The 26,990-nt window shown below is 47.3% G+C and overlaps 1 protein-coding gene across 4 annotated transcripts in view; it reads left to right on the top strand.

Annotated features, from left to right (window-relative positions):
• Positions 1–26,570, top strand: part of LOC122564935 (ral guanine nucleotide dissociation stimulator-like) — a 185,706-nt gene extending 159,136 nt beyond the window's left edge. For 3 of the 4 annotated variants that reach the window (XM_043720431.2, XM_043720430.2, XM_043720429.2), the window contains exons 5-18: positions 25–218; positions 1,158–1,279; positions 3,417–3,632; positions 5,626–5,729; positions 8,553–8,637; positions 13,403–13,480; positions 14,766–14,852; positions 15,928–15,960; positions 18,237–18,358; positions 19,408–19,503; positions 20,636–20,834; positions 21,671–21,916; positions 22,733–22,847; positions 25,037–26,570. In XM_043720431.2, the coding sequence (XP_043576366.1) occupies positions 25–218; positions 1,158–1,279; positions 3,417–3,632; positions 5,626–5,729; positions 8,553–8,637; positions 13,403–13,480; positions 14,766–14,852; positions 15,928–15,960; positions 18,237–18,358; positions 19,408–19,503; positions 20,636–20,834; positions 21,671–21,916; positions 22,733–22,847; positions 25,037–25,212 (1,873 nt within the window). In that variant the 3' untranslated portion in view covers positions 25,213–26,570. The remainder of the gene's footprint in view (positions 1–24; positions 219–1,157; positions 1,280–3,416; positions 3,633–5,625; positions 5,730–8,552; positions 8,638–13,402; positions 13,481–14,765; positions 14,853–15,927; positions 15,961–18,236; positions 18,359–19,407; positions 19,504–20,635; positions 20,835–21,670; positions 21,917–22,732; positions 22,848–25,036) is intronic. The other variant, XM_043720432.2, reaches the window with a different exon arrangement.
• The last annotated feature ends 420 nt before the right edge of the window (positions 26,571–26,990 follow it).

The raw sequence follows: 26,990 nt of genomic DNA, 5'->3' as shown, positions 1-26,990 counted from the left end.
CTCTCTCCCCTTTCTTTCTTTCAGAACCATTTCATCGATCCTGGGTGCCTGGCTGGATCAGTATTCGGAAGATTTCAGGAAGCCACCAGATTACTCCTGCCTGAAGCATCTCCACGCCTACATCCGTCAGATGTTCCCTGAGTCAGACCTGCAGCGTCGTGCTCAAACGCTGCTCGGCACCTTCCAAAGGCACAAGGGAGCAGAGCCCGATCAGGATGGTATGTCAGCCCTGACCCAGCCCCCCACCCCAACACACACACACACACACACACGCACACGCACATGCGTATATACACACACACACAAACAGAGACATGCACATACACCCAAACGCACAAACACGCACAGAGACACACAGACACACCCCTCCCCCTCTTCCCAGCCCCCAACACAACCCACACTGACTCCTGCTGCAGCGCGTTCCCCTGCAATCCACAAGGTTCTGAGTTCAAGTTCTGCTCCAGGGTTGGTGACCTTCTGGTCCTGCTCCGAGGGAGTGCTGCCCGGCTGGGGGGAACGACCTTAAAGCCCAGCCCTGTCTGTCTGCTCAGGCGGAAGGGAGGGATCCCATGGCTGCTGGTTTGAAGAAGACCAGCAAAGTTACTAATACAGGGTAAAGGGGGGGAATGAAACAAAAAAAATCGACAAGGTTACAAGCCCTTGTCTTCACCAGTGCGAGTGTAAACAAGTCCCTTCTGTTGTTATAATGGCCTACCAGTAACACTCTGTTTCAGAAAGTTAATATGCAGTATATCCACACTTGGTCACACTCTGTGTTTCTAGCTTTGTAGATTGCAATGTCACCCCAACTACCGGACGAAGCAATTTGCACTTACATAGAAATTGTAACAGAGTGAAACATCCCAGAAATAGCACCATCAAACACAACTTGGCTACTTATTAAGGGGTAATTGTAATTGTGTGTGTTTGTGGGGAGTTATTGTAATATGTGTGTGTCGGGAGTTATTGTAATGTGTGTATAAAAGGGGTAATTGTAATTTATATGTTTGTGTGGGGAATTATTGTAATGTGTGTGTTTGTGTAAAAGGGGTCATTGTAATGTGTGTGTTTGTGTAAAAGGGGTCATTGTAATGTGTGTGTTTGTGTAAAAGGGGTCATTGTAATGTGAGTTAACCCCATTGGTTGTGTCTTTCCAGCGCCTGATCACAGTAACTGCACCTACACATTGGTGGAGGAGAATGGATTTGAAGATGAAAAGCCCGATTTCCTCTCCTTCATTGCGAGTGTGGTGGCCGAGCAGTTTACATTAATGGATGCGGTGAGTAACCCATTACACTTCAGAATTATTCTGTTGCAAAAACACATGAACGATCAGATGTGATAACCAGCCAGCACTTCCTTCCTGCACCCTCCGAAAGGTTCTTATCCTCCGTGTTCGATGTGTTCTGGTCACATTGTGTTTCCATTATCTTAATGAGCGAGCTCTCGGCAGTTCTGTTATTTTCCGCCCCATGGTTTAAGTTCGGTTCTGGTTGGTTTCCGCAGCAACAACTTTCTACAGAGGAAACCCCCAGTGCTCTTCCTGAGTGAATATTTTCACTCTGTGACTCCGCTGTCTGCTGGAAGACACGAGGTAGACTTCCTGACCTGGAGCTTCCCATTTGGGGCTTTTGCCCACCGGGAGCTTTCTGAACGAACCCTGCAAGATGTCAACTTTATTTTACACGGATGGTCTCCTGAGCCACATTTGTGATGAGGTGCAGTAGGCTTTACACTGGGACATAGATTTGATCCAATTACACTGGATCAGAGGAACAGGGAAAGGGCCATTCACCCCTCTAGCCTTCTCTCCTTTAGGGTCAGAATGCTCTTGTTTCATCGTAACATTAATCAAACAAATTAGTTTATGGAACACAGTACTGACTGTGATGGAATATGCTCAGTTTGTGTGGCTGGGTGCAGCTAGAAAATACTCGAGATCTCAACCCCATCCAGGACAAAGCAGCCTGCTTCAGTAACATCCCACCTTTGCCATTCACTCCCTGTATTACCAAGACTCTGTAGCAGCAGCGTGTACCTTCTACAAGATGCATTGCAAGACTTTTTTTAAAATTCATTCACATAATGAGGGTGTCACTGGTTGGGCCAGCATTTATTGTCCATCCCTAATTGCCCAGAGGGCAGTTAAGAGTCAACCACGTTGCTGTGGGTCTGGAGTCACGTGTAGACCAGACCAGGTAAGGACGGCAGTTTCCTTCCCTAAAGGACATTACTGAACTGGATGGGGTTTTCCAACAATGGATTTATGGTCATCATTAGATCCTTAATTCCAGATATTTATTTAATTCAAATTCTACCATCTGCCACGGTGGGATTTGGACACGGGCACCCAGAATGTTATCTGGGTCACTGGATGAACAGTCCAGCGATAATACCACTGATGGCTTCCCATTTGCCCAGGCTCCTTTGAACCCACTATCACTACCAGGTGGAAGGCCGAGGGCAGCAGATACACAGGAAACACTTACCCCCCCCCTTCCCCCGCCATCCCAACTTCGGTGATGCATCAGCTGTTCCTTCATAGTCGCCAGGTCAGAGTCCTGGAATTCCCTTCCCCAGCCACAGAATGGATGCAGAATGGCCCCACTCCTTGGAGCAGCAGTGGCTTAAACACGGAGCTGTCCAACATTCCCTGTGCGCTGAGCAGTGTGTGCAGCCGCGTCAAGGTTCCATGCACAGCCAATTAACTCCTGGTTCCAGACATCGCTGATGCACAGTGGAGGTAAAGCCAGAAAGAAAATTAGAGAGAATGCTTCTCCCCAGCACCACCTCAGGTATAGTCAGGGAGAGCTGGTACATCCTGGCCTAGCCAGTGATGCCCCTGTGTGTTGAGACTGTCATAGTCATAGAGACATACAGCACGAGAACAGACCCTTCGGTACAACCCGTCCATGCTATCCCAGATATCCCAACTCTATCCCAATTGCCAGCACCCGGCTCATATCCCTCCAAACCCTTCCTATTCATATACCCATCCAGATGCCTTTTAAATGTTGCAATTGTACCAGCCTCCACCACTTCCTCTGGCAGCTCATTCCATACACGTACCACCCTCTGCGTGAAAAAGTTGCCCCATAGGTCCCTTTTAAATTTTTCCCTCTCACCCTAAACCCATACCCTCTAGTTCTGCACTCCACCATCCTGAGGAAAAGATCTTGTCTATTTACCCTTTCCATGCCCCTCATGATTTTATAAACCTCTATAAGGTTACCCCTCAGCCTCCAGCCTGTTCAGCCTCTCCCTATAGCTCAAATCCTCCAACCCTGGCAACATCCTTGTTAATCCTTTCTGAACCCTTTCAAGTTTCACAATGTCTTTCCTAAATATAAACAGGTTTCTCTGATGTATCTGTGTTACAAGGATGTCCATGGTGACATTGGATTTCTGTATTACAGGAGTTGTTCAAGAAAGTGGTTCCGTATCACTGCCTAGGAAGCATCTGGTCCCAGAGAGACAAGAAGGGGAAGGAACATCTGGCGCCCACAATCCGTGCGACGGTCACACAGTTTAACAGAGTCACAAACTGTGTCATCGCTACCTGTCTGAGCGACAAGACCCTGAAATCCCAGCAGAGGGCTAAGATCATTGAGAGGTGGATTGAGGTGGCCAGGGTAAGTCAGTCTGGAGTTGGACCTACTCAATGGGAATGCGCTGACTGAGGGGCTGAGGCTTAATTAATCTTGGGAGGGTAAGATGTAGAATACTTTCTGTCACTAACCCCGACATTTGGGAATCCAGCCTGCCCTAAACCCCTCAGTCACTATATATACAGCATGAGTTCAATTCCCACACCAGCTGGACTTACCATGAAAGACTGTCCCTCTCAATTTTTCCCCCCTGCTTGAAGTGCACTGATTCTCAGGTTAATCCAGCCCCAGTTGTCTTCATAGAATTTCATTGAATCCCTACAGTGTGGAAACAGGCCATTCGGCCCAACAGGTCCAAACTGACCCTCTGGGGAGCATCCCACCCAGACCCATCCCCCTACCCTACATTTCCCGTGGCTAACACACCAAACTCTCTCTAATGAGAGAACAGTCTGAGTGTCCTCTGGAACTGTGATGACTTTGCCATCTCTATATCTCCCTTTTCTCTTAAAAGCTGCTCCTTCAAAGCCTAGCCCTCTGACTGGGTGTCTGGTCATGTGGCCCAACATATCCTGTGTGACTGAGTGTTACATTTTGCTTTACAAAGCCCTTATGAAGCACTGTGAGCTGGGGGGGGGAGGTGCTCCGTAAATATAAGTTGTTGTTGTTGTTGGGTTACCAAGGAGGGAAAACCACAAAGGTGTCAATGGAGGCTTCCTCATATAGGGCAGTGGTCAAACACCAGGAGGCTGGTGGGTTGCTAACTCTGGTCAAGTATATTCCGGGAGATTTCATCACGTGACTACTGGCCTCCCGCCCGATTGGCTGTCAGGCGTGTCTGTCATCACAAAGCACTGTCTTGCTTCAGGCGAATCAGAAAGTAAAATGCTCACCGTTGCAGCCCTCTTGGCACGTCGATCATCAGCCCCTTTCCCCGATCTCTGATTATTTCTACGAGGAGTAAGCAACAGAGAAAGTGAGAAAAGAGAGCCATTTCATCCAGGGGTTTACTCAAATGTCCAGGCGATTAACCTTCGATTCCTGAGGACTCTGGGATAGTCCTGAAGGATGGACAATCCTACAGGGGACTGTCTATTTGGTAAGCAGCTGGGTAATACTGGGATGGAAGATTTAAGTAAAAGAAGCTCCTTGGAAAAACCATATGACATGATATTATCACTGGATTAATGATCTAGAACCTCAGGCTAATGTTCTGCAGATATGGCTTTGATCATGGACCTGCGTGACTGAAGGGTCAGCTTTTATGACGGAAGATGGTGAAAATGTGAATTCGGAATAAATAATGGAAACCATTGTTGAAATAACCCCCATCCAGTTCTCTAGTGTCATAGAATGCCTACAGTGTGGAAGCAGGCCATTCAGCCCATCAAGTCCACACCAACCTTCTGAAGAGCATCCGACCCAGTCCCAGCCTCTATCCCTGTAACTCTGCATTCCCTGTGGCCAGTCAACCTAACCTGCACATCTTTGGACTGGGGGAGGAGACCCAGACAGACGGATGGAGAGTGTGCAAGCTCCACACAGTCAGTCACCCGAGGCTGGAATCGAACCCAGGTCCCTGGCGCCGTGAGGCAACAGTGCGAACTACCGAGCCTTTGTGTGAAGTCTCTGGGGTAGCTATTTAGAGGCCACGTTCATGGACTGAAATCCTCAGTGGGAGGACTTGCATTCATTTAATGATAAGAAGAAAAACAATGTGGAATTGAAAGTTGATCTCAATCATTGTGAGCAGAAAGCTATCATTAATTGTTTCGATGCCCATCTGATTCACCAATATCCTTTCAGAAGGAAATCTGCCATCCTTACCCACATGTGACTCCAGACCCACAGCAATGGGGTAGACTCTAAACAGCCCGCTGAGGTATTAGGGAAGGCGCAGTAAATGCTGGGCTGGGCTGCCACTGTTGCCCACATCCCCATCAACACATATTTTTTTTTAAAAATTGAGTTTAAAACCTTGCTCCCCATCAGCTGGCTTTGTCTCTCTTTACTGCAGGAATGCCGAATTTTCAAAAATTTCTCCTCACTCCGCGCTATTCTTTCTGCCTTGCAATGCAACTCCGTTCACAGGCTGAAGAAAAGTTGGGATGAAGTGTCCAGGTAAGAGTGAGACAGTTTTCCTCATTTTATTCTGTTACTTCGTGTTTGTTCTTCATTTTGGAAAATGCTGATGGTTGTCCTCAGATGCACTTTTAATAGGGATACGCTGCTGAAAGCCACGTTAACTCATGGTGGTGTCATGGTAATGTCTCTGGGGCGAATGTTTCAGGGATTCAGATCTCACCATGAATTTGCATTCATTTAATTAAGAAAATAAAAATCGACGTGGCATTGAAAATTAATCTCAGTCGTGGTGAACACAAAACTATCATTGGTTTTGGAACTAATCTGATCCACAAGTATCCTTGCAGAAGGAGATCTGCCGTTCTGACCCAGTCCTGACCTACATGTGACTCCACACCCACGGCAATGGGAATAACTCTTAGCCAACCTCTGAAATGGTTTAACCAGCCGTTCTGTCCAAGGAACATTCGTGAAGAGCCCATCCCATGAAAACATAAAAACACACAGCCTGATTATTTCATTGCTCCCTTGGGTTTCCACCCTCGATAAAATCGAGCTTTTTGAGAAATCTGTTGCCCCCTATCCCAACTTGTACCCATTATCCCTGTTGTCACTGACCCACATCCTGACTGGGCAGTGTCTCGATTTACAATCACGTCTGCCCATGGCCTCACCCTCCCGAACTCCACAATGCCTGTTGCCCACCCCGCCAACCCTACATCTCTCTGCAACCTCTGAGCTCTCTGTCTCTTTGTGAATCCCTGATTTCAATCTCTGCTGCGTCATCGATGTTTTGGCCCCTAAACTCTGAAAACCACTTCCTACACCCCTCTACTTCTTTCCAGTCGCCCTGTTATAGGAAGGAAGTTATTAAGCTTGAGAGAGTTCATAAGACATTTACCAGGACATCGCCGGGTGTGGAAAGTTTGAGTTACAAGAAAAGACTGGATAAGCTGTGACTTCTTTCACTGGAGGGTAGGGGATTGAGGGGTGATCTCCTGGAAGTTTATAAAATCATGAGGGGTATAGATAAGGTTAATGGTAGTTGTCTTTTCCTGGGGATGGGGGATTTCAAGACTAGGGGGACATTTTTTAAGGTGACAGGAGAGAGATTTAAAAATGACATGAGGGTCAAATGTTTTACACAGAGAATGATTCACGTGTGGATTGAACTTTCTGAGGAAGTGCTGGATGGGGGCTCAGTTACAACATTTAAAAGATACTTCGATGAGGCAATGAAAAGGAAAGGATTAGAGGAATAAGTGCCAGGAGCAGGCATGAGTGGGACTAGTTTAGTTTGGAATTATGGTTAGCATGGACTGATTGGACTGAAGGGTCTGTTTCCCTGCTCTATCAACGTAAAATCTATCTTAGATTAAACATTTAGCCACCTGCCCTAATAGATCTTCATGAGACTTGGTTCGACTGCTCTGTCAATAGCGTTACTGTGAAAGTGCCTGAGATATTGCTGTACCTTAAGGGTGCTATGTAAATGCAGGCTTTTGTTGTCTTTTGTCTCCTTTCGTTCTTTGGATGAGTGAGCATTCTTCCCGTGTGAACGTGACTCCCCAGCTAACCCTTATCTTGGTTCCTGGTTACAATCAAGTCCTACCCAGAGCCTGAGAGTGCAGTATCCAATTGTGGCACCCAGCTGCTGTCTGAGGCGAAGGATAGCATCCTGTGACCTGCCAGCCTCGATGCTAACCAGTTGTTGTCTTTAAATACTAGACCATCCTTGGGGCTTTGATTCATTCATCGCCGCAACACTCGGGGGTCTTTTGATGATCCTTTTTCACAGAAAGGATCTAGATAAACCGTCAGTTTAAGGCTTAATGCATTCAAAGAGAGTCTATCGCACACGTGATTATACTGTGGTATCCGGATGCTGGGAATTCTGGTCCGGTTTTGACTCTCCCATGTTGCGTGGGAACTTAGGCCCCTGCTGGTTGCCTAATTGTGGTGTTTTCGGACTAAGAATCAACGCTGAGATCTTCCCCCTGAGTCTGACTCTCTCCAACACAAGCCATGTGTTTGCCAACTGTGCTGTTTGAGGCCCCATTTGTTTGGCTTCTGTTGGCTGAAGCTCAGTGCAATAAGGGAAGGCCGTTTAATCCCTACACATTCAATACAAAACTCTGTTCACTGGTGAAGAAGCCAGAGATCTAAATTTGTTAGTGGAATGCAGGCATTTGTACACACACAGTTTCCTTGGATTGATAATCATTAATATGACGGGGGGTACACGGTGGCACAGTGGTTAGCACTGCTGCCTCACAGCATCAGCGACCCAGGTTCGATTCCAGCCTTGGGCGACCGTCTGTGTGGAGTTTGCACATTCTCCCCGTGTCTGCGTGGGTTTGCTCCGGGTGCTCCGGTTTCCTCCCACAATCCAAAAGATGTGCAGGTCAGGTGAATTGGCCACGCTAAATTGCCCATGGTGTTAGGTACATTAGTCAGGGGTAAATGCAGTGAATGGGTCTGGGTGGGTTACTCTTCAGAGGGTTGGTGTGGACTTGTTAGACCAGAGGGCCTGTTTCCATACTGTAGGGAATCTTTTAAAAATATATACGTAATCTGGAACCCATTATGTGTGTTACATGCAGTGCTCTAGTAATGGGCAAGGATACATTTTCCACTTTTTAGTTTCTGTAGTTGCTCAACTCAAATGTGCAGTGGACAAGCCAGAGGTAGCCCTGTCCTTGTAAGTATTCCAGTCTTCATCCTGGAATAAGGGTTTGGTCCATTCTGATAATTTGTGTTTCCGTGAGTATAGGTAGACGTACTAATGTTATTGTTTGTCTGGAGAGAATTGTCTTTCTTATTTCCCTAACACTTGTTCCTTTGGTTGGAATTACGCAGAGAGAACTTCCGGATTTTCCAGGAATTATCAGAAATCTTCTCTGACGACAACAACCACTCCTTGAGCCGTGAGCTCCTCATCAAGGTAAGAGCCCACCGGTAGACCTTCAGACCAGTGCAGGGGGTGGTGTTAGCTGGTCACTGTTTCACTCCAGGGACCACAGACCACATGTGGGAGCGTATAGACACACACACGCCCACACACAGACACACACCCACACCCACAGGCACCCACAGACATGCACCCACACTCCCCACACCCTGACATCCACACACACACCTCACATCCACACACATCCAGACACACACACGCGCACAGTGGGATATTACTGGGTAAAACGCCAAGCCGTTGTGGTAAAACTTGATAGGATACTTGCAGCAGAAGGATGGTCTTTGGTATAAAAATAGTTTATAAACAAACCAGCAAGGAACAACAGTAGGCCACTCAGCCCTTTGAGCTATGCTTTACCATTCAATAACACCATAGCTGATTTGATTTTAACCTTAACTCCACACTGCTGCACATCCCCCGGTAATCTTCCATTCCCTTGGTCATCAAGAATCTATCTCTACCTTAAAAATATTTAAAGATTCTGCACTCTGCATCTGTTGGCTTTTGAGGACGAGAGTACCAAAGAATCTCACTCCTGAGAGAAACAAAGTGTTTCCTTGTCTTAGTATTAAAAGGGCGCCACCTCTTATTTGTAAACTCTGGCCCCTTAACAACTTTACCAAAGAAGATTCAAAGCATTTGGGACATTAGTGGTGCTTTAACAAAAAAACAAGTTTGCTGAAAGCCTGATGGTACCGAGTGGCTGCTTTGAAAATGTTGCATAAGAGCTGTGATGTGGTGAGGAGTGAAGGTTACAGTCACTCGATTTCTTGGAAGCAGCGCTCTGGTCAGTGTTTTCATGCTGTTTGAAGGTAGAGTAGAGACCAGATGGCAGGATGTGGTCATACACTTAAGTGTTTAAACAGCGATGTTTTCAGACATGCAAGAATATCTCCCCCTTGCTATGTCTCTCTCTCTCTCTCTCACTCACTCTCACTCACTCTCCCTTGCTCTCTCTCTCTCTCACTCGCTCATTCTCTCTAACTCTCTCCAAGCTTGCTGTCAGAAAGCTGGCCAGCCAATTGGCTGATTATCAAGGGCAGGCTCAGAGATGGGGCTTTTTACTGAAAACGGTGAAAACTTCCCAGCCAGTCCCCAGTGACTCAGGCAGGGAGCTGTTTACAGCATGACCTGCTTTATTTTAAAGCGATTGATTGATTGAACACTCTCCCCTCTACTCCCCAAACTCACCCACCACCACATGAGCCTCATCGCTCGGTTAACTTTGCTTATAGCAAGTCTGCAAGGTCAGTGGAGGTCACAGTTGTTGCTCCAATCTCCAAAAAGAGTTGCTTGTTCAGACATCACACATTGCTGAAGGGCCAGGAGGGGTACAGCATCACAAGGCAGGGGTTGGGACAGGAAGAGGAAACAAGGAAGGGAGTTAGTGGTTCCAGGCACGGCCATGCGTGTGATTCACCCTCACTCCTTCATCTCTGATCACACACAAAGGCAGAACATCAACAGGAAAACGCACAGGAATGTTCCCCGGACTGAGGGAACTCTGTGGTATCATGGACTGGAGAGACTGGGACAGTTCTCCAGCTGAGAGGAGATTTGGTCGAGGCATTCGAAATCCTGAGCGTCTGGACCGTGTAGATGGAGAGAAACTTGATCCTGATTGGCCAAAGGGCAGAGAATCAGAGGACAGCGAGCTGAGGTGATTGGCAGAGCCACCAGACACAACATGAGGAAAGGCCTGGTGGGCTTCAAAGGATCAGAGGGGTCCTCTGTCACCGATAGAGAGCGAAGCCTAGCCGTCACCACGCCTCGGCTTAGGGCAGAGCTTCCGCAGTGCAGTTAGCTCAATTGGCCGGGCAGCTGACCTGCAATGCAGAGTGACGCCAACAGTGTGAGTTTGATTCCCGTCACCGACTGAGATTACATCGGACTTTCTTACGCAGTGAGTGGTTGGGATCTGGAATGCACTTCCTGAGACTGTGGTGGGGACTGACCCAGTTGAGGTGTTCCAAAGGGAATTATGTAATTATCTGATTAAGAAAGAGGTTACTGGGAAAATGTGAGGAAGTGGGACTAGCTGAGTTTCTCTTGAGAGACAGTAAAGACAGGATGGGTTGAATGGTCTCCACTGATGTATCTATTCCATGGTTGTCTTTTCTTAGTTGGGCATGGGATGTGAGTGATGCTGGCTAGGCCTATCAGTAATTATCCTGGAGAAGGTGGAGCTGTATGTTCTCCTTGAACAGCTCAGTCCCTGTGGGGTAGGGACACTCAGTGCTGTTAGGGAAGGGGTTCCACGGTTGGGACCCAGTAACAATGAAGGATCAACGAAACAATTCCATGTCAGGAGAGTGCGTGTCTTTGCCGGGGAGTGGTGTCCCCATCCATCTACTGCCCCAGTCATGACTATCATTGCCAAAAGGCTCTGTTTTCAGGGTTTCAAGGATAAATAACTTGAGCATGGGATAGAATTGGACAGGTATGATGGGCCAAGTGGCCTCCTACTGTGCTGTAACTCTTTATGATCCACAGCAGGCGGGTGGGGAGTGGGTTGTGTGTGTTTGAATGTGTGTAAGTGTACTTGTGTGTGCGTGTGTTTTGTGTGTGTGTGCGTGTGTTTTGCGTGTGTGTGTACACGTGTCAGCTAAAGCCTGGTTCAGACTCGGTTCTCGTGCCTTTTTAGTCAGAGGACCACCTGCCCCTGACACTCACAGCCTGAAGTTAGGAAATAGGAGGGAGGAGAGACTAAGTGGCCTCTTAGACCTGCTCTGTCATTCAACAGGATTGTGGTTAACCTTACACCTTAATAGCAGCCACTCACACTATCCCCCCCCTTATCTCTTAACTCCCTTGGTTCCCACATATCTGTTAACCTCTCCTATATACTCACTGCACAGGGTTGGAGAATCCCAAGGATTCACAACCCTCTGACTGAAGAAATTTGTCTTTGTGTATTCAAATATTGTCAACCAAACATCCTTCCCAGGAGGACCGCTGGGGGACAATCAGAAACAGAAAACCTGCCCCAATTCTTCCTCATTCCCAGCCCAGGGCTATTAGCAACAACAACATCTTGTATTTTCATAGTGGCATTACTGTCGGAAAATGTCCCGTGGCATAATGTAGGAGAATTATCGAAGAGTTAGTGAGTCCTGTAAGGAGGGAACAGGATTCGGGGTCAAGAGCTTGGTTGAAGTGTTAAGGTTTTTAAAGGAATATCTTTAAAAAATGAGAGGGAGGTGGAAGAATGAAGGGAGTAAAGGATTACCTGGCAATGGTGGAACACTTAAATGCGAGATGAGACAAGAATTAGAGCAGTGCGGGGATCCCGGAGAGTTGTAGGGTTGGGGGTGATGTGGATGCAACGTTACAGATATCAGGATGGGCGAGGACATTGACGGATTATGCTCGTAATCGATTTCGAGCTCAGTGCAGTTTGTTGACTGAGGCTGGTCTGGCCCCTCTTGCCATTGGCTATCCAGAGGCTTCTCAAAGGCTCTTCGGGAATTGTGTCGCGTTTGTTTCGGGTCATTGTGGGTAACGGTGGGAAGAGTTTCTGACCAGGTCAGACCGGGCTGCCCGGCCTTCCCTTCAGACCTTTCAACACAGACTCCAGGCCTTGGCCGACCAGTGGAGCACAGTCAACCCAGGTATCGGGAAAGCAGGCAAATCTTGTGTGACCATATCCCAGCATGCATCAAGGCAGCCGGGATGGGTACAAACCTAAACTGAAAACCTGGCTACCAGCCAGGAGGAATATGCACATGTGCCTGATGTGAAGACATTTCTCCCCAGGCTGTTACTCCTGCTCCTAATCTTTATCTTCATGTAATTTATTGGGGCTAGGTGGGTTTGGGGTTACAGTCGGATTAGTCATGATCTTATTGAATGGATGGGTAAGGCCCACAAGGCAGAATGGCCCACCCCTAATTCGTGTGTTGACTGAGTGAGCAAGGCGCTCCTCTTCAAGTTGAAAGCTTATGAGTTTGCAGTTGCACTCCAGAGAGCTGAGGACACTCTCTAGGCTGACCTGCACATGCTGCACTTTCAGAAGCTCCCCCCACCCCCCCGGAATGCATTAGGTCCTGTTTGTCTCTTTGGGCACCATTTTGAGGAAATTGGGAGGGGAGGGAGTTGGCGGGACAGTGTTGTCAGCTCTTCCCCAGAATCCTGGTCAACAATTAGTGCTCCACTGGCAACCCACGGCTGCTCGTGGGAGCTTGCTGTGCCAAACTGGGTGTAGCATTTCCAACATCACGACACTGACCACACTCCAAGCCTCAGCAGTGAAGTGTTTTGGGGCCACACAGAGGTGGTGGGAGGCGTTACGTAAATGCAAGTTTGTCCTATCACCGTTGCTGTGGTAACAGACAGATGGACTTTCTTTGTTGACATCCCAGCTCAAACTGTCATTGTGCTGCCACCTGGAGGAAAGGTCTGGTTTAGTAACTGGCTCATGTGGCAGCTTCATACAACAACATACAGTGTCGTAGAACTGTAACAGCATGGAAACAGACCCTTCAGTCCAACTCATCCATCCCAACCAGATATCCCAACCTAATCTAGTCCCATTTGCCATCATTTGGCCCATATCCCTCTAAATCTTTCCTATTCATATTCCCATCCAGATGCCTTTTCAGTGCTGCAATTGTACCAGCCTCCACCACTTCCTCTGGCAGCTCGTTCCATACACGCACCACCCTCTGCGTGAAAGAGTTGTTGTTCCCATTCTGAGATTCTTCCTGTGTCTGACTCCCACTTCTTATTTCACCTGTAGGAAGGAACCTCGAAGTTCGCCACGCTCGATATCAACCCCAAAAGGGCTCAGAAACGGCAACAGCAGCAAAAGGAAATGGTAGGTCAGCTTTTGAGATCCCAAGAAAATATTGTAACAAACACATTTTCATATATTTAAGGGGAGGCAATGGCCTGGTTGTGTTATCGCCAGACTATTAATCCAGAAAACTCCCGCTAATGATCTGGGGACCCAGGTTCAAACCCTGCCACGGCAGTTGGTGGAATTTGGGTTCAGTTAAAAATCTGGAATTAATAGACTAATGATGACCATGAAAGTGCAGTTGATTGTCTGAAAAATCCATCTGGTTCACTAGTGCCTTTGGGAGAAGGAAACTGCTATTCTTCCCCTGGTCTGGCGTACACATGACTCCAGATTCCCAACAATATGGCGGACTCTGAGCTGTCCTCTGGAAAATAAGGGGTGCACAATAAATGCTGGCCCAGCCAGTGATTCCCACACTCTGAATGAATTTAACACGGAAGAGAGATCAGCACTCTGGGAAGATGGTAACTTACGATGAACAGCTGAGGATTCAGGGATTGTATTCATTAGAGTTTAGAAGGTTGAGGGAAGATCTAATAGAAACTTACAACATAATGCATGGCTTAGAAAGGGTGGACGCTGGGAGGTTTCCGTCAGGTGTGGATACTAGGACCCGTGGACACAGCCTTAGAATTAGAGGGGGTCAATTTAGAATGGAAATGAGGGGACACTTCTTCGGCCAGAGAGTGGTGGGCCTGTGGAATTCACTGCCACGGAGCACAGTGGAGATTGGGACATTAAATGTCTCCAAGGCAGAGATTGATAAATTCTTGATCTCGCAACGAATTAAGGGATACGGGGAGAGTTCGGGTCAGTGGCGTTGAAATGCCGATCAGCCATGATTGAATGGCGGAGTAGACTCAATGGGCCGAATGGCCTTACTTCCACTCCTATGTCCTTATGGTCTAACTCTAGTTGGATGTATTCCTGGAGATTTCACCACAGTGACCTCTTGATGTTCTGTGCCTATGTGCTCATTCGCCAGATGTGAAGCAAAGCAATGTTTTGATGACTTGAAGATTCTTGATTCTCAGTCAGATTCTCTCCCTGCTCCTTCATCAGGTGATCTGACGAAGGGGCGTGCTGTGAAAGCCTGTGATTTCAAATAAACCTGTTGGACTATAACCTGGTGTCATGTGACTCCTGACTTTACATAACGGTAATAGAACAGAATATGGTGTTACAGCTGCAGGGAAGGTGCAGAGAGAGATTAACTCTAATATATGAGTGTCTGATAACAGCAGGGAAGAAGCTGTTCTTAAAACTTGTTCTTTTAACGTTAACTGTCTGTGTTCCTTAGGGTGTCATGCAGGGTACGATCCCATACCTGGGAACCTTCCTCACTGACCTGGTCATGTTGGATACTGCGGTGAAAGACCACTTGGACGTAAGTGCAAAAAGAGCCATCAGGAATATTCTTCCAAGTAAAGTTTTTAGTTTGTATAACAAACAGTTACAGCCAAGAAAGCATTGTGTGTGACATTCTCGTATAAACAGTCCAAGTGTTCTTCCTGAACTGATGTAAAGAACATTCTAACTGTTGATTTTAAATGGGTCAATGCCTCTGATTAACCATCCTATAGAAAACTCTGAAGCAATCATTCGGAATATATTTGTGGGTGGCACGGTGGCACAGTGGTTAGCACTGCTGCCTCACAGCGCCTGAGACCCGGGTTCAATTCCCGCCTCAGGCGACTGACTGTGTGGAGTTTGCACGTTCTCCCCGTGTCTGCGTGGGTTTCCTCCGGGTGCTCCGGTTTCCTCCCACAGTCCAAAGATGTGCAGGTCAGGTGAATTGGCCATGTTTAATTGCCCGTAGTGTTAGGTAAGGGGTAAGTGTAGGGGTATGGGTGGGTTGCGCTTCGGCGGATCGGTGTGGACTTGTTGGGCCGAAGGGCCTGTTTCCACACTGTAATGTAATCTAATGTAATCTAATCTAATATCATAAACAATCATTTTTAGACGGATCCATTTTAGATGGTTACTGTCAGGCTGACTCATGGTAGGTCAGAAATATAGGCCTGTTTTCACATGCTGCTGATTCCCAGCTCCTGCTCCCCCTCCAACCTTTTGGCTGCAGCCCCATCACCTTCCCAAATCCCTGCACTCCTTTCCACATTCCCGTTGTTCACCATCAGTGGCAGAGCCTGGGTCAGAAGCACCGAGTTGAGCAGCTGACTTGTTCAAATGTTGGGTGTAGACAGCGTTAGGCTGACCTGTGAGGACTTCCAAAGCTGGATAGCCGCTACATACTCTTCAGGTTGACAAACAAAATGTGGTTGTACACGTGAGCTGCCAGAGCGCACCTGTTGCCAGAGAGAGAGAGAGAGGTTGGACATGAAACATGCACACACACGCACCCACGTGTACATGCACACACACACACACGTACACACACACACACACATACACAATAGGTTGTAGTGGACCTCGGATTAAACTGTTTGTTTTTTAATTCACAGGGAGGCTTGATCAACTTTGAGAAAAGGAGAAAGGTATGTGATTTAACAGCCTGGTTCATCGTTAAGCAGTCAGTTCCAAAATACTCCATCGTCAAAATATTAACCCTGTCTAAAACACTGCTTCACGCCCGACTGGAGGTCTTGTGTCCAGCTCTGAGCAACACACTTTAGGAAGGAGGTGAAGACTTTAGCTCGGGTGCAGAAAAGATTCACAAGGAAATGGTTTAAGAGGTTTGAGCTATAGGGAGAGGCTGGGGCTGTTTTCCCTGGAGTGTCGGAGGCTGAGGGCTAACCTTTACAGAGGTTTATAAAATCATGAGGGGCATGGATAGGGTAAATAGACAAGGTCTTTTCCCTGGGGCCGGGGAGTCCAGAACTAGAGGGCATAGGTTTTAGGGTGAGAGGGGACAGATATAAAAGAGACCTAAGGAGCAATTATTTCACATAGAGGGTGGTGTGTGTGTGTGTGTGTGTGTGCAGGATGAGCTGCCAGAGGATGTGGTGGAGGCTGGTACAATTACAACATTTAAAAGGCATCTGGATGGGTATATGAACAGGAAGAGTTTAGAGGGATATGGGCCAAATGCTGGCAAATGGGACTAGATTAATTGAGGATATCTGGTCGGCATGGACAGGTTGGACTGAAGGGTCTGATTCCGTGCTGTTCGTCTCCGTGACTCTGAGGAGTTGCTGTTACGTGGAGAGGTTGGGTGCAGGAGAAGAGAAGGTGGAGAGGAGATTTGTGAGAGATCTTCCAAAGTCATGAGGGGTCAGCCCCCAGAGAGGGAGCAACTGTTCCCATTTGGGGGAAGGACTAAGAACCAGAAGGAGCCCAATTTCAAGTAACTGGCAAAAGAAGCGTTGGCGACAGAGGCAACACATTATCACTCAGTGAGAGGTTAGGATCTGGAGTGAGAGTGTGGCAGAGTCAGGATCAACTTTTCCAAAAAGCAACAGGAAAATGATCTGAAAACCAAAACAAAAAATTGCAAGGCTGTGGGGAAAAGAAGTGGGATTGAATGAATTGCTTTCTTCAAGGGCTGACACTGACAGGATAGGCCGAATGGCATCCTTCTGTGCTGTAATTGTTCTATGATTTGGTGCAGGCCCGAGGAGCCAAATGGCCTCCTCTTGTACCTAACCTGTTTGGTCATATTCAGTGCAGATTGTACAGGTTATGAATGAGGTAGTCATATTACTAACTCACACTGACCACTCCCGTCATGGACACTGAGGCAAGAAGACGCTCAGCAGAGCTGACATCTCACGGTCTCTTAGAGTCATAGAGTTACAGCGATGTTTAGCACGGAAACAGACCCTTCGGTCCAACCCGTCCATGCTGACCAGATATCTCAACTCAATCTAGTCCCACCTGCCAGCACCCGGCTCATATCCCTCCAAACCCTTCCTATTCATATACCCATCCAGATGCCTCTTAAATGTTGCAATTGTACCAGCCTCCACCACATCCTCTGGCAGCTCATTCCACACACCCACCATCCTCTGCGTGAAAGCGTTGCCCCTTAGGTCTCTTTTATATCTTTCCCCTCTCACCCTAAACCTATGCCCTCTAGTTCTGGACTCCCCCACCCCAGGGAAAAGACTTTGCCTATTTACCCTATCCATGCCCTTCATAATTTTTGTAAACCTCTTATAAGGTCACCCCATCTTGCTGGTCCTCCAAACTGCCCACAAGCAGAACAGGGCCTATGGGAACTTTCAGTCATCACAGAGCAGTCCCTGAGCTTAAAATAGGATGTTAAAAGCTGAGATCAGAGCAGTTCTACACAGAGGCCTGGAGACTGAGAGAATACACCGGAGGTTGGGGATAGGAGGGAAGATCAAATCGACGCAGTTCCATTTGGAAAGGCTGTGGAGAATGCTGCACTCCAACCCCCTACCTCGTGTCACTGGTTAGGAGTCAGTCTCCGGCTTTGTAAGGATGAGTGCAGAGGACCTGACTGAACGTTCCACCTCTCCCCACCACCTTTTCTCCCGTGAATCTTTCCCCTTCACTATCTCCTCGGTCTCCTTTTGAAAGTTACTGTTGAAGGTGCCCATACTGACATTTCCTCAGCACCCCCCTGCACTCCGGGGTTAAATGTTCATGGGCTCGGTGGATAAAGACCTCATGGAACAGGAAGAGGCCATTCGGCCCCTCGAGCCTGCCTCCGCCATTCAGTGAGATGGTGGCCGGTCTGATTGTCCTCTTGTCCACTTTCCTGCCCTCTCCCTTTAATCCTTGATTCCTCGACTGGTCGGGGATCTATCTGCCTCGGCCTTAAATGGACGTGTGTCTTTTTTGGCAGGAGTTTGAAGTGATCGCCCAGATTAAGTTGTTGCAGTCCGCCTGCAACAATTACTCCTTCACACCGGATCATCGGTTTGTGGAGTGGTTTCGAAATATCGAGCAACTGACCGAAGCTGAAAGGTAAGGGACCGCTCAGGCAAAGGGGAGGGGTTGGTTTATGCTGGTTTCCATGCCCCCCGCCCCCTGAGAGGGAAGAGCCGAGAGGTTCAGCTGCTGAACACACCACATACACCACTGTCCCTCGGTTCTGGCCGGGACTGACCCGGCCAAGATAGTACACCAGCCGCGTTTTAATTCATTCGCTGGTTGAGGGCGACACTGGCTGAGCCAGCATTTATTACCCATTCCTAATTGCCCAGAGGGCAATTAATGAGTCAACCACGTTGCTGTGGGTCTGGAGTCACATGTAGGCCAGACCATATAAAGATGGCAGTTTCCTTCCCTAAAGTGATCCAGGTGGGCTTTTCTAACAATCGACTCATGGTCACATTAGATTATTAATTCAATTTTTTTTTAATTAAATTTGAATTCAACCAAATGCTCAGGTGGAATTTGAACTCTGGTCCCAGAACACGACCTCTGTCTCGAGATTAACAGTCCAGTGATAATACCTCCAAGCCATCACTTCCCTTTATGCTGATTGGTCTCCCATGCTGGAGAGGCACTGTGTGACCAAATGGTCATTACCACCTCAAAGAGGAATGTCCTGGGAAGGTCCCCCTGAGCCCAGTCTCTCCCCCTTTGCCAACGGGTCGCGCCCCAGGAAAGATTTAAGGCAGCCACTTCAAACCAGCCTCTGGATGACACACGCAGTGTTACAGACCTGCCCTCCTCCGAGAAACGGTTCTAGATCAGAACAGCAGGGTCTCGAATGGGTACGGAGACAGACCTACGGAGCAGTCTGGGTTAAAAGTGAATGGCAGAGCAGGTTCGAGGGGCTGAATGGCCTCCTCTTTTGTTGCTGGGTCTCAGTAAAAGGTGCCTGACCTGTGACATTGGTCTCATACTTTCCTAGACCGATGCATGTTTCCCTCGGTGTGTCCGTAGTATTTGGGAGAGGGGGTTTTCTAAGGATCGGCTGAATAAGATTAACAGATGGACGAAGCTCGCTGGTTTCTGAGCTGCCCCACTCAGGAAATATAACAACATTCTCATTTTTCTCGTTCCAGTTACAACCTCTCGTGTGAAATTGAGCCTCTGGCTGAGTCAGCGAGCAACACTCTGAAAGCAAAAAAGAACTCTGGCATCATCAAGCGGTGGACCGAGTGAGTGCCGTTTGCTGGGGTGCCTTCATTGCTGACATAGGAAGGCCCTTCAGCCCATCGGGCCTGTGTTTGCTCTTCAGATGAGCTATTCTGTTAGTCTGCGCTCCTATCTCTTTCCCCCACAGCCCAGCAACTCCAACCCCCAACTCACTCCCATTTTTATCCAATCCCTTCAGAAAGTTACTGGATAGATTGAAGCCATAGGGACAGTTTTACCGGGGTGGAAGAAGGCTGAGAGGGGATTTGACAGAGTGGATAGGGAGAAGCTGTTCCTGTTCATAAAAGGAACAGGAACAAAAACATGTCGATTTAACATGATGTGCACAAAGAGCAAGGTTAATGTGAGCACTCTGGCTAAGTGCCAGTCTCCTGCCATTTCCCCTGAACACTTGCACCTGTTTAAATAATCATTTAGTGCCTCAGTTAAACCTGCCTCTGGGATATTTTCATGCAGACCCTAACTCCTTGCTGTTCTCTCTCTCACATCACATTGGCTGCTTTTGTAATGACTCTCTAATGAGTGGGCACCATTTCTTCCCGTCTCCTCTATCCAGAACATCGGTGATTTTAAAAGCTTCTGTCAGATTTCCTGTTGGTCTTCTCTCCTCGGAAAACAGATGCAACTTCCTCCAATCTATCCTCCGAATTAAAGTTTCTCGTCCCATCTTATGACCCTCCTCCCCATTGTGTTCACATCTTTGCTGTAATGTGGAGCCTAACGCTGGACACAGTACTCCAGCTGAAGACGAACTCGTGTCGTAAACAAATCCATCATGACTCCCTTAATCTTGGACCCTGTGCCCCTGTTAATAAAGCTGAGGATACTGTCTGTTTTATTGACAGCTCTCTCCACCCATCAATGATCCATGCACCTCTACACCCTTGGACAGCAGAGATTTGTTACTTCCTAGCTGTAGAGTAAGTTGTGGTACTTCGGTGGAAAGTGAGTCAGCATTTTATACATGCATTAAAATGGAAATTGGGAAAAGACTGATTCACAGCTTCACAATATCACACAAAGTACCGACTGCTCCTTGGTAGGGCTCCTCATTTGAGTAAGGATGAGGTTTTTGGAGACGGGTGTACCGATTGATCTAATTCCTTGCTGTTTCCTTCTTGTTGACACCAACAGCAGGCAAACCCCGACGGCCGACACACCGAGCCCAGGCGCCCAGTCTCGATCTTGTGAGCAGCTGAAGTACGGACCGTACCTGGGTGGTGGGGACACGGCAGACTCTGTTAGCGTTACCTCTGCTGGCTCCAGCAACTCCGACGCGGAAGAAATCAACGTCAGCTTCATCTCGGAATCGCCAGATTCCCAGGAGAAGAAGGTTAGGGAGGCGGTTGTGTGTTGCATCCAAACGGTGAAATCCCGACCCCTGATTCCGAGGCCCGGTGTAGGTGCTGGGGAAGGCTGAGCATAAAGCAGTGGCCTCTCCCTGTCGTTGTAAGGTTTAAACACCACACTGTTTACACTGGCACAGAAAGGCCTGTACGTGTGGGCTCAAAGACACCTGCTCTCATTGGTGGATTCAAGTCCAAGTGCTGTCCTGTCTGCTGTTTGATCCGTCTCTTTAAGACCATAAGATGTAGGAGCAAGAGTAAGGCCATTCAGCCCATTGAATCCGTTCAGTGGGATCATGACCAATCCGATGATCCTCACGACCCTTGACTCCCTTACTGATTGAAAATCTCTCTATCTCAGCCTGGACTAAACCGAACATGCCAACCTCGACAGCCCTTCTCCTGTTCAAGGTCCGACCAGTACTTGGTTTGCCCGTTCTGGAGATAGTTCCCTCATGGAGCTCCCATGGGACAACAGTGTTTACGTTACACCACTGGGACAAAACACACGCACATGAAATAAATAAAAATAACTTATTTGGAATTGACTTGTTGGCGTTGACCAACGTTGGGTTTTGGTTAACACCAGTAAACCACAGGGATACCAGTGGCAATGCAGGGGCCACAAGTTAAGGTTCACTGTAAAGCACTGACCAATAGGTTGATCACCTTATTTTGCTCCCTTATAACCCCCTTTGTACTGACCCTTGGACAGCAACAGTGCCAGCAAGGGACTGTGCTCCAAGGCAAGGCAGACCGGCCGAGCTCGCTACCTGTTTGTCCCTGAGGCAAACTTTATTATTTTTTAAAAATTTTCTTTTAGTTCTGGGAATCAACGTCGCTGTCCTCATTGGACACATCCGGAATCGGCTCAGGGTCAAGCAGTGCATCCTCATCCTCGGTCTCCTCCACTCCTATAACGTCCTCCAGAACACACAAACGCTCTGTCTCGGGAATATCCAGCTACTCCACACTATCTCTGCCACTTTATAACCAGCAGGTGGACGACTGCTGTATCATCCGGGTCAGCCTGGACGTTGACAATGGGAACATGTACAAGAGCATCTTGGTGAGTGTCCTGTCCGTGCTCAGGGCCCAGAACTCTCCTCTAGTATTTAATGGCAGAACAGCTGATGTGGAATGGGGCTGGGAGCTGGGCTTGTTGCTGGGGAATGGGGCTGGGAGCTGGGCTTGTTGCTGGGGAATGGGGCTGGGAGCTGGGCTTGTTGCTGGGGGATGGGGGTGCTTTCATGAATTGCCATGTTGGGATTTCAATTCGCGTTCCCCACAGCGTGGGCCTGCTAGGATAACTAGTCCAGAAACACTGCAACTACTCAACCATCTCCTCAAAAGAAAGTATGTGTGAGGGTGGGATTCTGTGTGTGCGCATGTATCTGTGAGAGTACCACTGTATGTGCCCCTGTGATGTATGTCGGCATGTATGTGTGTGTGTCTGTGTGCGTACACCTGTGTGTCTGTAGGTGCCCCTATGTGTATCTGTAGTCTGTGTGCATGCTCATGTGGTCTATTTGTGTGTATGTATGGGTGTGTGCGTGTGCCTTGTGTGTGTGTGCCTGCCTGTACGTTTATGTATCTCTGTGTCTGTGCCTGTGTGTGTGTGTATGTCTGTGCCTCTGTGTGTGTCTGCCTCTGTATGCGTGTGTATGTTTCTGTGCCTCTGCGTGTGCACGTGCACCTGCGTGTGTCTGCCTGTACGTATGCACACACAAGTGTGGTGGGGTAGCAGGTAATGAGGGATTAGAGGAGAAGGAACATTGGGTCCTCCATGCACCCAGAGCTTGTATATTCCCATTACTGAGTAAGCCTACACCAGGTTCTGTAGCTACAGCTTGAAAGGGTTAAAACTCTCTTTCATTTTCCCCAGGTGACGAGCCAGGATAAAACACCTGTCGTCATTCGAAAGGCTATGGCCAAGCACAATTTGGATGGGGATAGGCCTGAGGAATACGAGCTGGTGCAGATCATCGCTGAGGACAGGGGTATGTAATGTGGGCACAAACACGTGGGCATACAGAGGACAGTACCACCATTCCGTGTTGTCCAACAGCACCTTGTGACATTCTTTCTCGTACGGGAAAAGAGCTGCCTGCACAACACTCAGCAATTACTATGTGCCTCTTGTAATCTAGTATCCAGGAAATTACAGCCAATCAAATTGGCTCCCCAGCATGGGTACAGCTTTTAAACTTGCATGTGAACCATCCATTTATGGGGTTGCCTATTACAATCCCATCAGTTCCTGGGGGTTTCTTCATGTGACTCCATTAGATTATAAAGAATAGGAGCAGAAGTGGTCCATTCAACCCATCAAGTCTGTTCTGCCATTCAGTGGCTGAACCGAACCCTCTTCCTGCCTTTCCCGTGGAAGCCTTGACTCATGATCCCCTCCATGATCCAGCTGCAGATTGACACAGCTCCATTGTCTTGATGCACGGCCTTTCCACACCTACCAGAGAATAAAATAACTCATTGTCTTCTTGGATAGTGCTTGACTGTGGCCATTGTTCCTCTCTTGTACCTGGTGAAGAGAAATGTTCAAAGAGCATGTTAAAGACAAAATGGGTCCCAGTAATGTTACACGCAGTGGTGTCAAACCAGTCCTGGAGGGTTGCCACACCCTGTCCATTGACGAAACACATTCTGTTGCTGCAAAGGTTACCAGAGACATTTGAAATTTGTTTATGCTTCTCTCAAAGGCCATTTCACAGGAGAGCGGACATTTCTCGCGGTAATGCAATTTTCCTAAATTCCTGTGTCCTGGCAGCTAGCTTCCCAAACTGTCTTGACTTGTGACAAAGAAATACTGACTCAGGTGGCGTGTGTGAAAATGAGGGATTCAGTTTCCCTGTGGGCATTGTAGGTGGGGGCAGCAGTCGGGGTTAAATTCGGGGTAAAGTCATAGAGTCCGTACAGCATGGGGACTGGCCCTTCAGCCCACGCTGGTCCATGCCAACCTAAATGTCTATCCACACTGACCCTGTTTCCCTGCACTTGGCCCATATCCTTCTAATCCTTTCCTATCCATGTATTTGTCCAAATGCCTTTTAAATGTTGATAATGTATCCACCTCAACCACTTCCACTGGCAGCTCATTCCATATGCATTCCAGCCTCTGTGTAAAAACATTGCCCCTCAGGTTCCCTTTTATTTTTTCCCCTCGGATGCCCTCTAGTCCTGAATTCCCCAACCTTGGGGAAAAAGACTGAGTGCATTCACCCTATCCATGCCTCGCATGATCTTACACACTTCTATAAGCTCCCCCCTCAGTCTCCTACACTCTAGCTTGTCCAACGCCTCCCTCTAACTTAGACGCTTGGTCCTGGTAACATCCCTGTAAATTTCTTCTGCACTCTTTCCAGTTTAATAGCATCCTTCCTGTAGCAAGATGACCAGAACTGGACGCAACACTCCAAGTGGAGTATTGGAGTAAAGTCTCTGAAACAACAAGAGAAGTTGCTGGAGAAACTCAGCAGGTCTGGCAGTATCTGTGGGGAGAGAAAGCAGAGTTAACATTCCAAATCTGATGGCTCTTTATCAGCAGTTATCTCTGCTTTCTCTCTCCTGAGAGACCTGCTGAGTTTCTCCTGCAATTTCTTCTTTTTGTTTCCGATCTCCTCTGGTTTATTTTTGTTTTATTATCGTAGCGTCTCTGCAATTAGCCTTCGCTGATTCCCAGAGCAGCAGAGAGTAAAATCAACCTGGGCTCCACTCACTAGCCCCCCTATCCCCCCACCGCACCCCTGTCAACCGCTGACCCCTGCATGTAGGCGGGTGAAAGTGTCACCACCGAATTAAAAAAGCGAAACGCTGCAGACGCTGGAATTCGGAAATAAAAATGGAAAGTATTGGAGAAAACAAGAGGGTCCCTTGTGGAGGGGGAGATCGAGTTAATGTTTTGAGTCCAGTGCGATCAGGTGTGTTGACTGTGTTTCTCTCTCCTCCAGATGCTGCCAGACCTGTAGAGTTTCTCCAGCACTCTCTTCTTAATAAGAGATTAGCACGTGAATAACTCAACCAGCTGTCCATACTCTCACACTCACTGAGGACTCACATTGAATGAGATGGTCAAGCAAGACTTTAGTCAAAATACAGCAGCTTTGGCTGAAGTCGAGGGGTAGGTGATGATGGAATTCAGGGAATTTAACGCCCTTTTCTCATTCCATTACAGAATTGAAAATCCCTGACAACGCGAATGTATTTTATGCTATGAATTCATCCGTCAACTATGACTTTATGCTGAAGAAAAGGGGCCACCCAAAAGCAGGCAAAACGAAGCACGTTTCCAGTTCGACGCTTCCCAGAATGAAGCAAAAGGGACTGAAGATTACAAAAAGTATTTTCTGACTCCTCTGAGCTGGGCTGACTCCCTGTGTTCACTGGATTCACCAAAACTTTATATATATATTATATATATATATATATATATATATATAATATATATATATTAAAAAATCAGTGTTACAATTAAATGTGCAATATTGTCTCTGACTGTGACTGCCAGAAATGTCAAACTACAGGCACTTATTCAGTCCTATTGAAGACATGGAAAGGCACTACACTAGAATGGATTGAGTTTGACCGGGGTCTCCCTATCATGGGCAGTTCCATCATTTGGCAGGAGAGAATGGCATGAGAGAACGGTCACATATCCAGTAAAGTAACTTTGAACAAACCGATCACGGGGACTGATAGTGTGAAACAGAAAGGATTATATGCGTGATGGAGGGATATGTCACAGGAGCACTGGCTCTTCAATGAAGATGGGAAGCATTGCCCCTGAGTGCCTGCAAAGTGGATTGGTTTGTCCAGAGGTTATTGAAGTTGGTATAGAACGCTGAACCTGTCATTGTAACATAGAAACTTTGCTATGCCCCAATTCTTAGCTCTGGAGGCAGCTCACCTATTACCCGCACTTGTACAGTAACTTGCCCTGAAATTCTGAGGAGAGAGAAAGAAAACGATGACTTCAACCAGGTGTGAGAATCCTTACAGCCGTCTCTGAGTCCTGCTATGAAGAGCCCTCCACCTTGGAGGTTATCTGATGTTAAAGGGACCCTGTCTTAATCCACATTGAAGAGGGGACACAGCCAGCAGTGAGTTTATCATTGTGTGGAAATGAGAATTTTAACCTGGGACTCAAGACTAATGTTCTCTTGGCCTGACGTTGCCAATCAGACCATAGACTGGAAGACATCTGAGATAAGATGGTCAAATGAAATAGGTCAGAGTGGCCAACAAATGATGGCCAAACCCTCAATGAATCATTACTACCTTTCAACAAAGGGTCAGTTGTAGTTGCTGAGGAGCCTGGATTGGGGTCAAAATTGACAAAGTTGTACAGTTAAAATCCAAGCCTTCTTTGGCTGATATGAATACCCTTTGTTCCTTTTCTTAAGTTACAAAGAAATGGGACTCAATTTCAAATGAATTGTGCTGACTTTTTTAAAAAAAAAAGTTTGTTTTGTAAAAAAAAATGAATCTTTTTGGGACAATATTTATTCATTGTACAGACATTAAATTCTTAAGTTGAATTGTAAATTTCTTACTGTTGAATATTATTTAATATATTGACTTGTTACTGATAGTTGTATTTATCTTGCTGTTTGCTGAGTAGGTCTTGTCCGGTGAAAATGTGATGTCTTTGTTACTTTTTTTTTGTATCATGTAAAAAGAGGGATAATTATGAACACAACTTCAAACGAGTCATTTGCCTTTAGTGGTTTATATGTGCTTCTAGTCAATTAATCTGGCTGGGTTGTAGTTCTGTGACCCTGGGTATTGTCACCATGTTCTCCTGTAGGGCTAAGATAATGTGCATGGACTTCCAAAAGGTGTTTTATAAAGTGCCAGACAACAGAACTGGGAGCAGAGATAGAGTGCGTAGAAGGGAAACATCACAGATACAACATTGTTGTGGTGGTGAAGAGTTGTTCTTTTTTCAGACTGGAGGAAGGTTTATAATGGAGTTCTCCTCTGATGGTCATCCCTGCTGTTCCTGTTATAGATGAACAATCAAGCTCTTGGCATCCAGAGCACAGTGTCAAAATGTGCAGAAGATACAAAGAGGGTGGCATAGAAATTCAAAAAGATATGGATAGGTTGGTTCAAAGGTGTGCAGGTTA

The sequence above is a fragment of the Chiloscyllium plagiosum genome, unplaced genomic scaffold (genome assembly GCF_037043375.1).
Source record: "Chiloscyllium plagiosum isolate Xiang-an unplaced genomic scaffold, Cpla_swu_hap1 HiC_scaffold_21, whole genome shotgun sequence".
Taxonomy (NCBI): domain Eukaryota; kingdom Metazoa; phylum Chordata; class Chondrichthyes; order Orectolobiformes; family Hemiscylliidae; genus Chiloscyllium; species Chiloscyllium plagiosum.
This window is presented reverse-complemented; position numbering and strand designations above follow the sequence as displayed.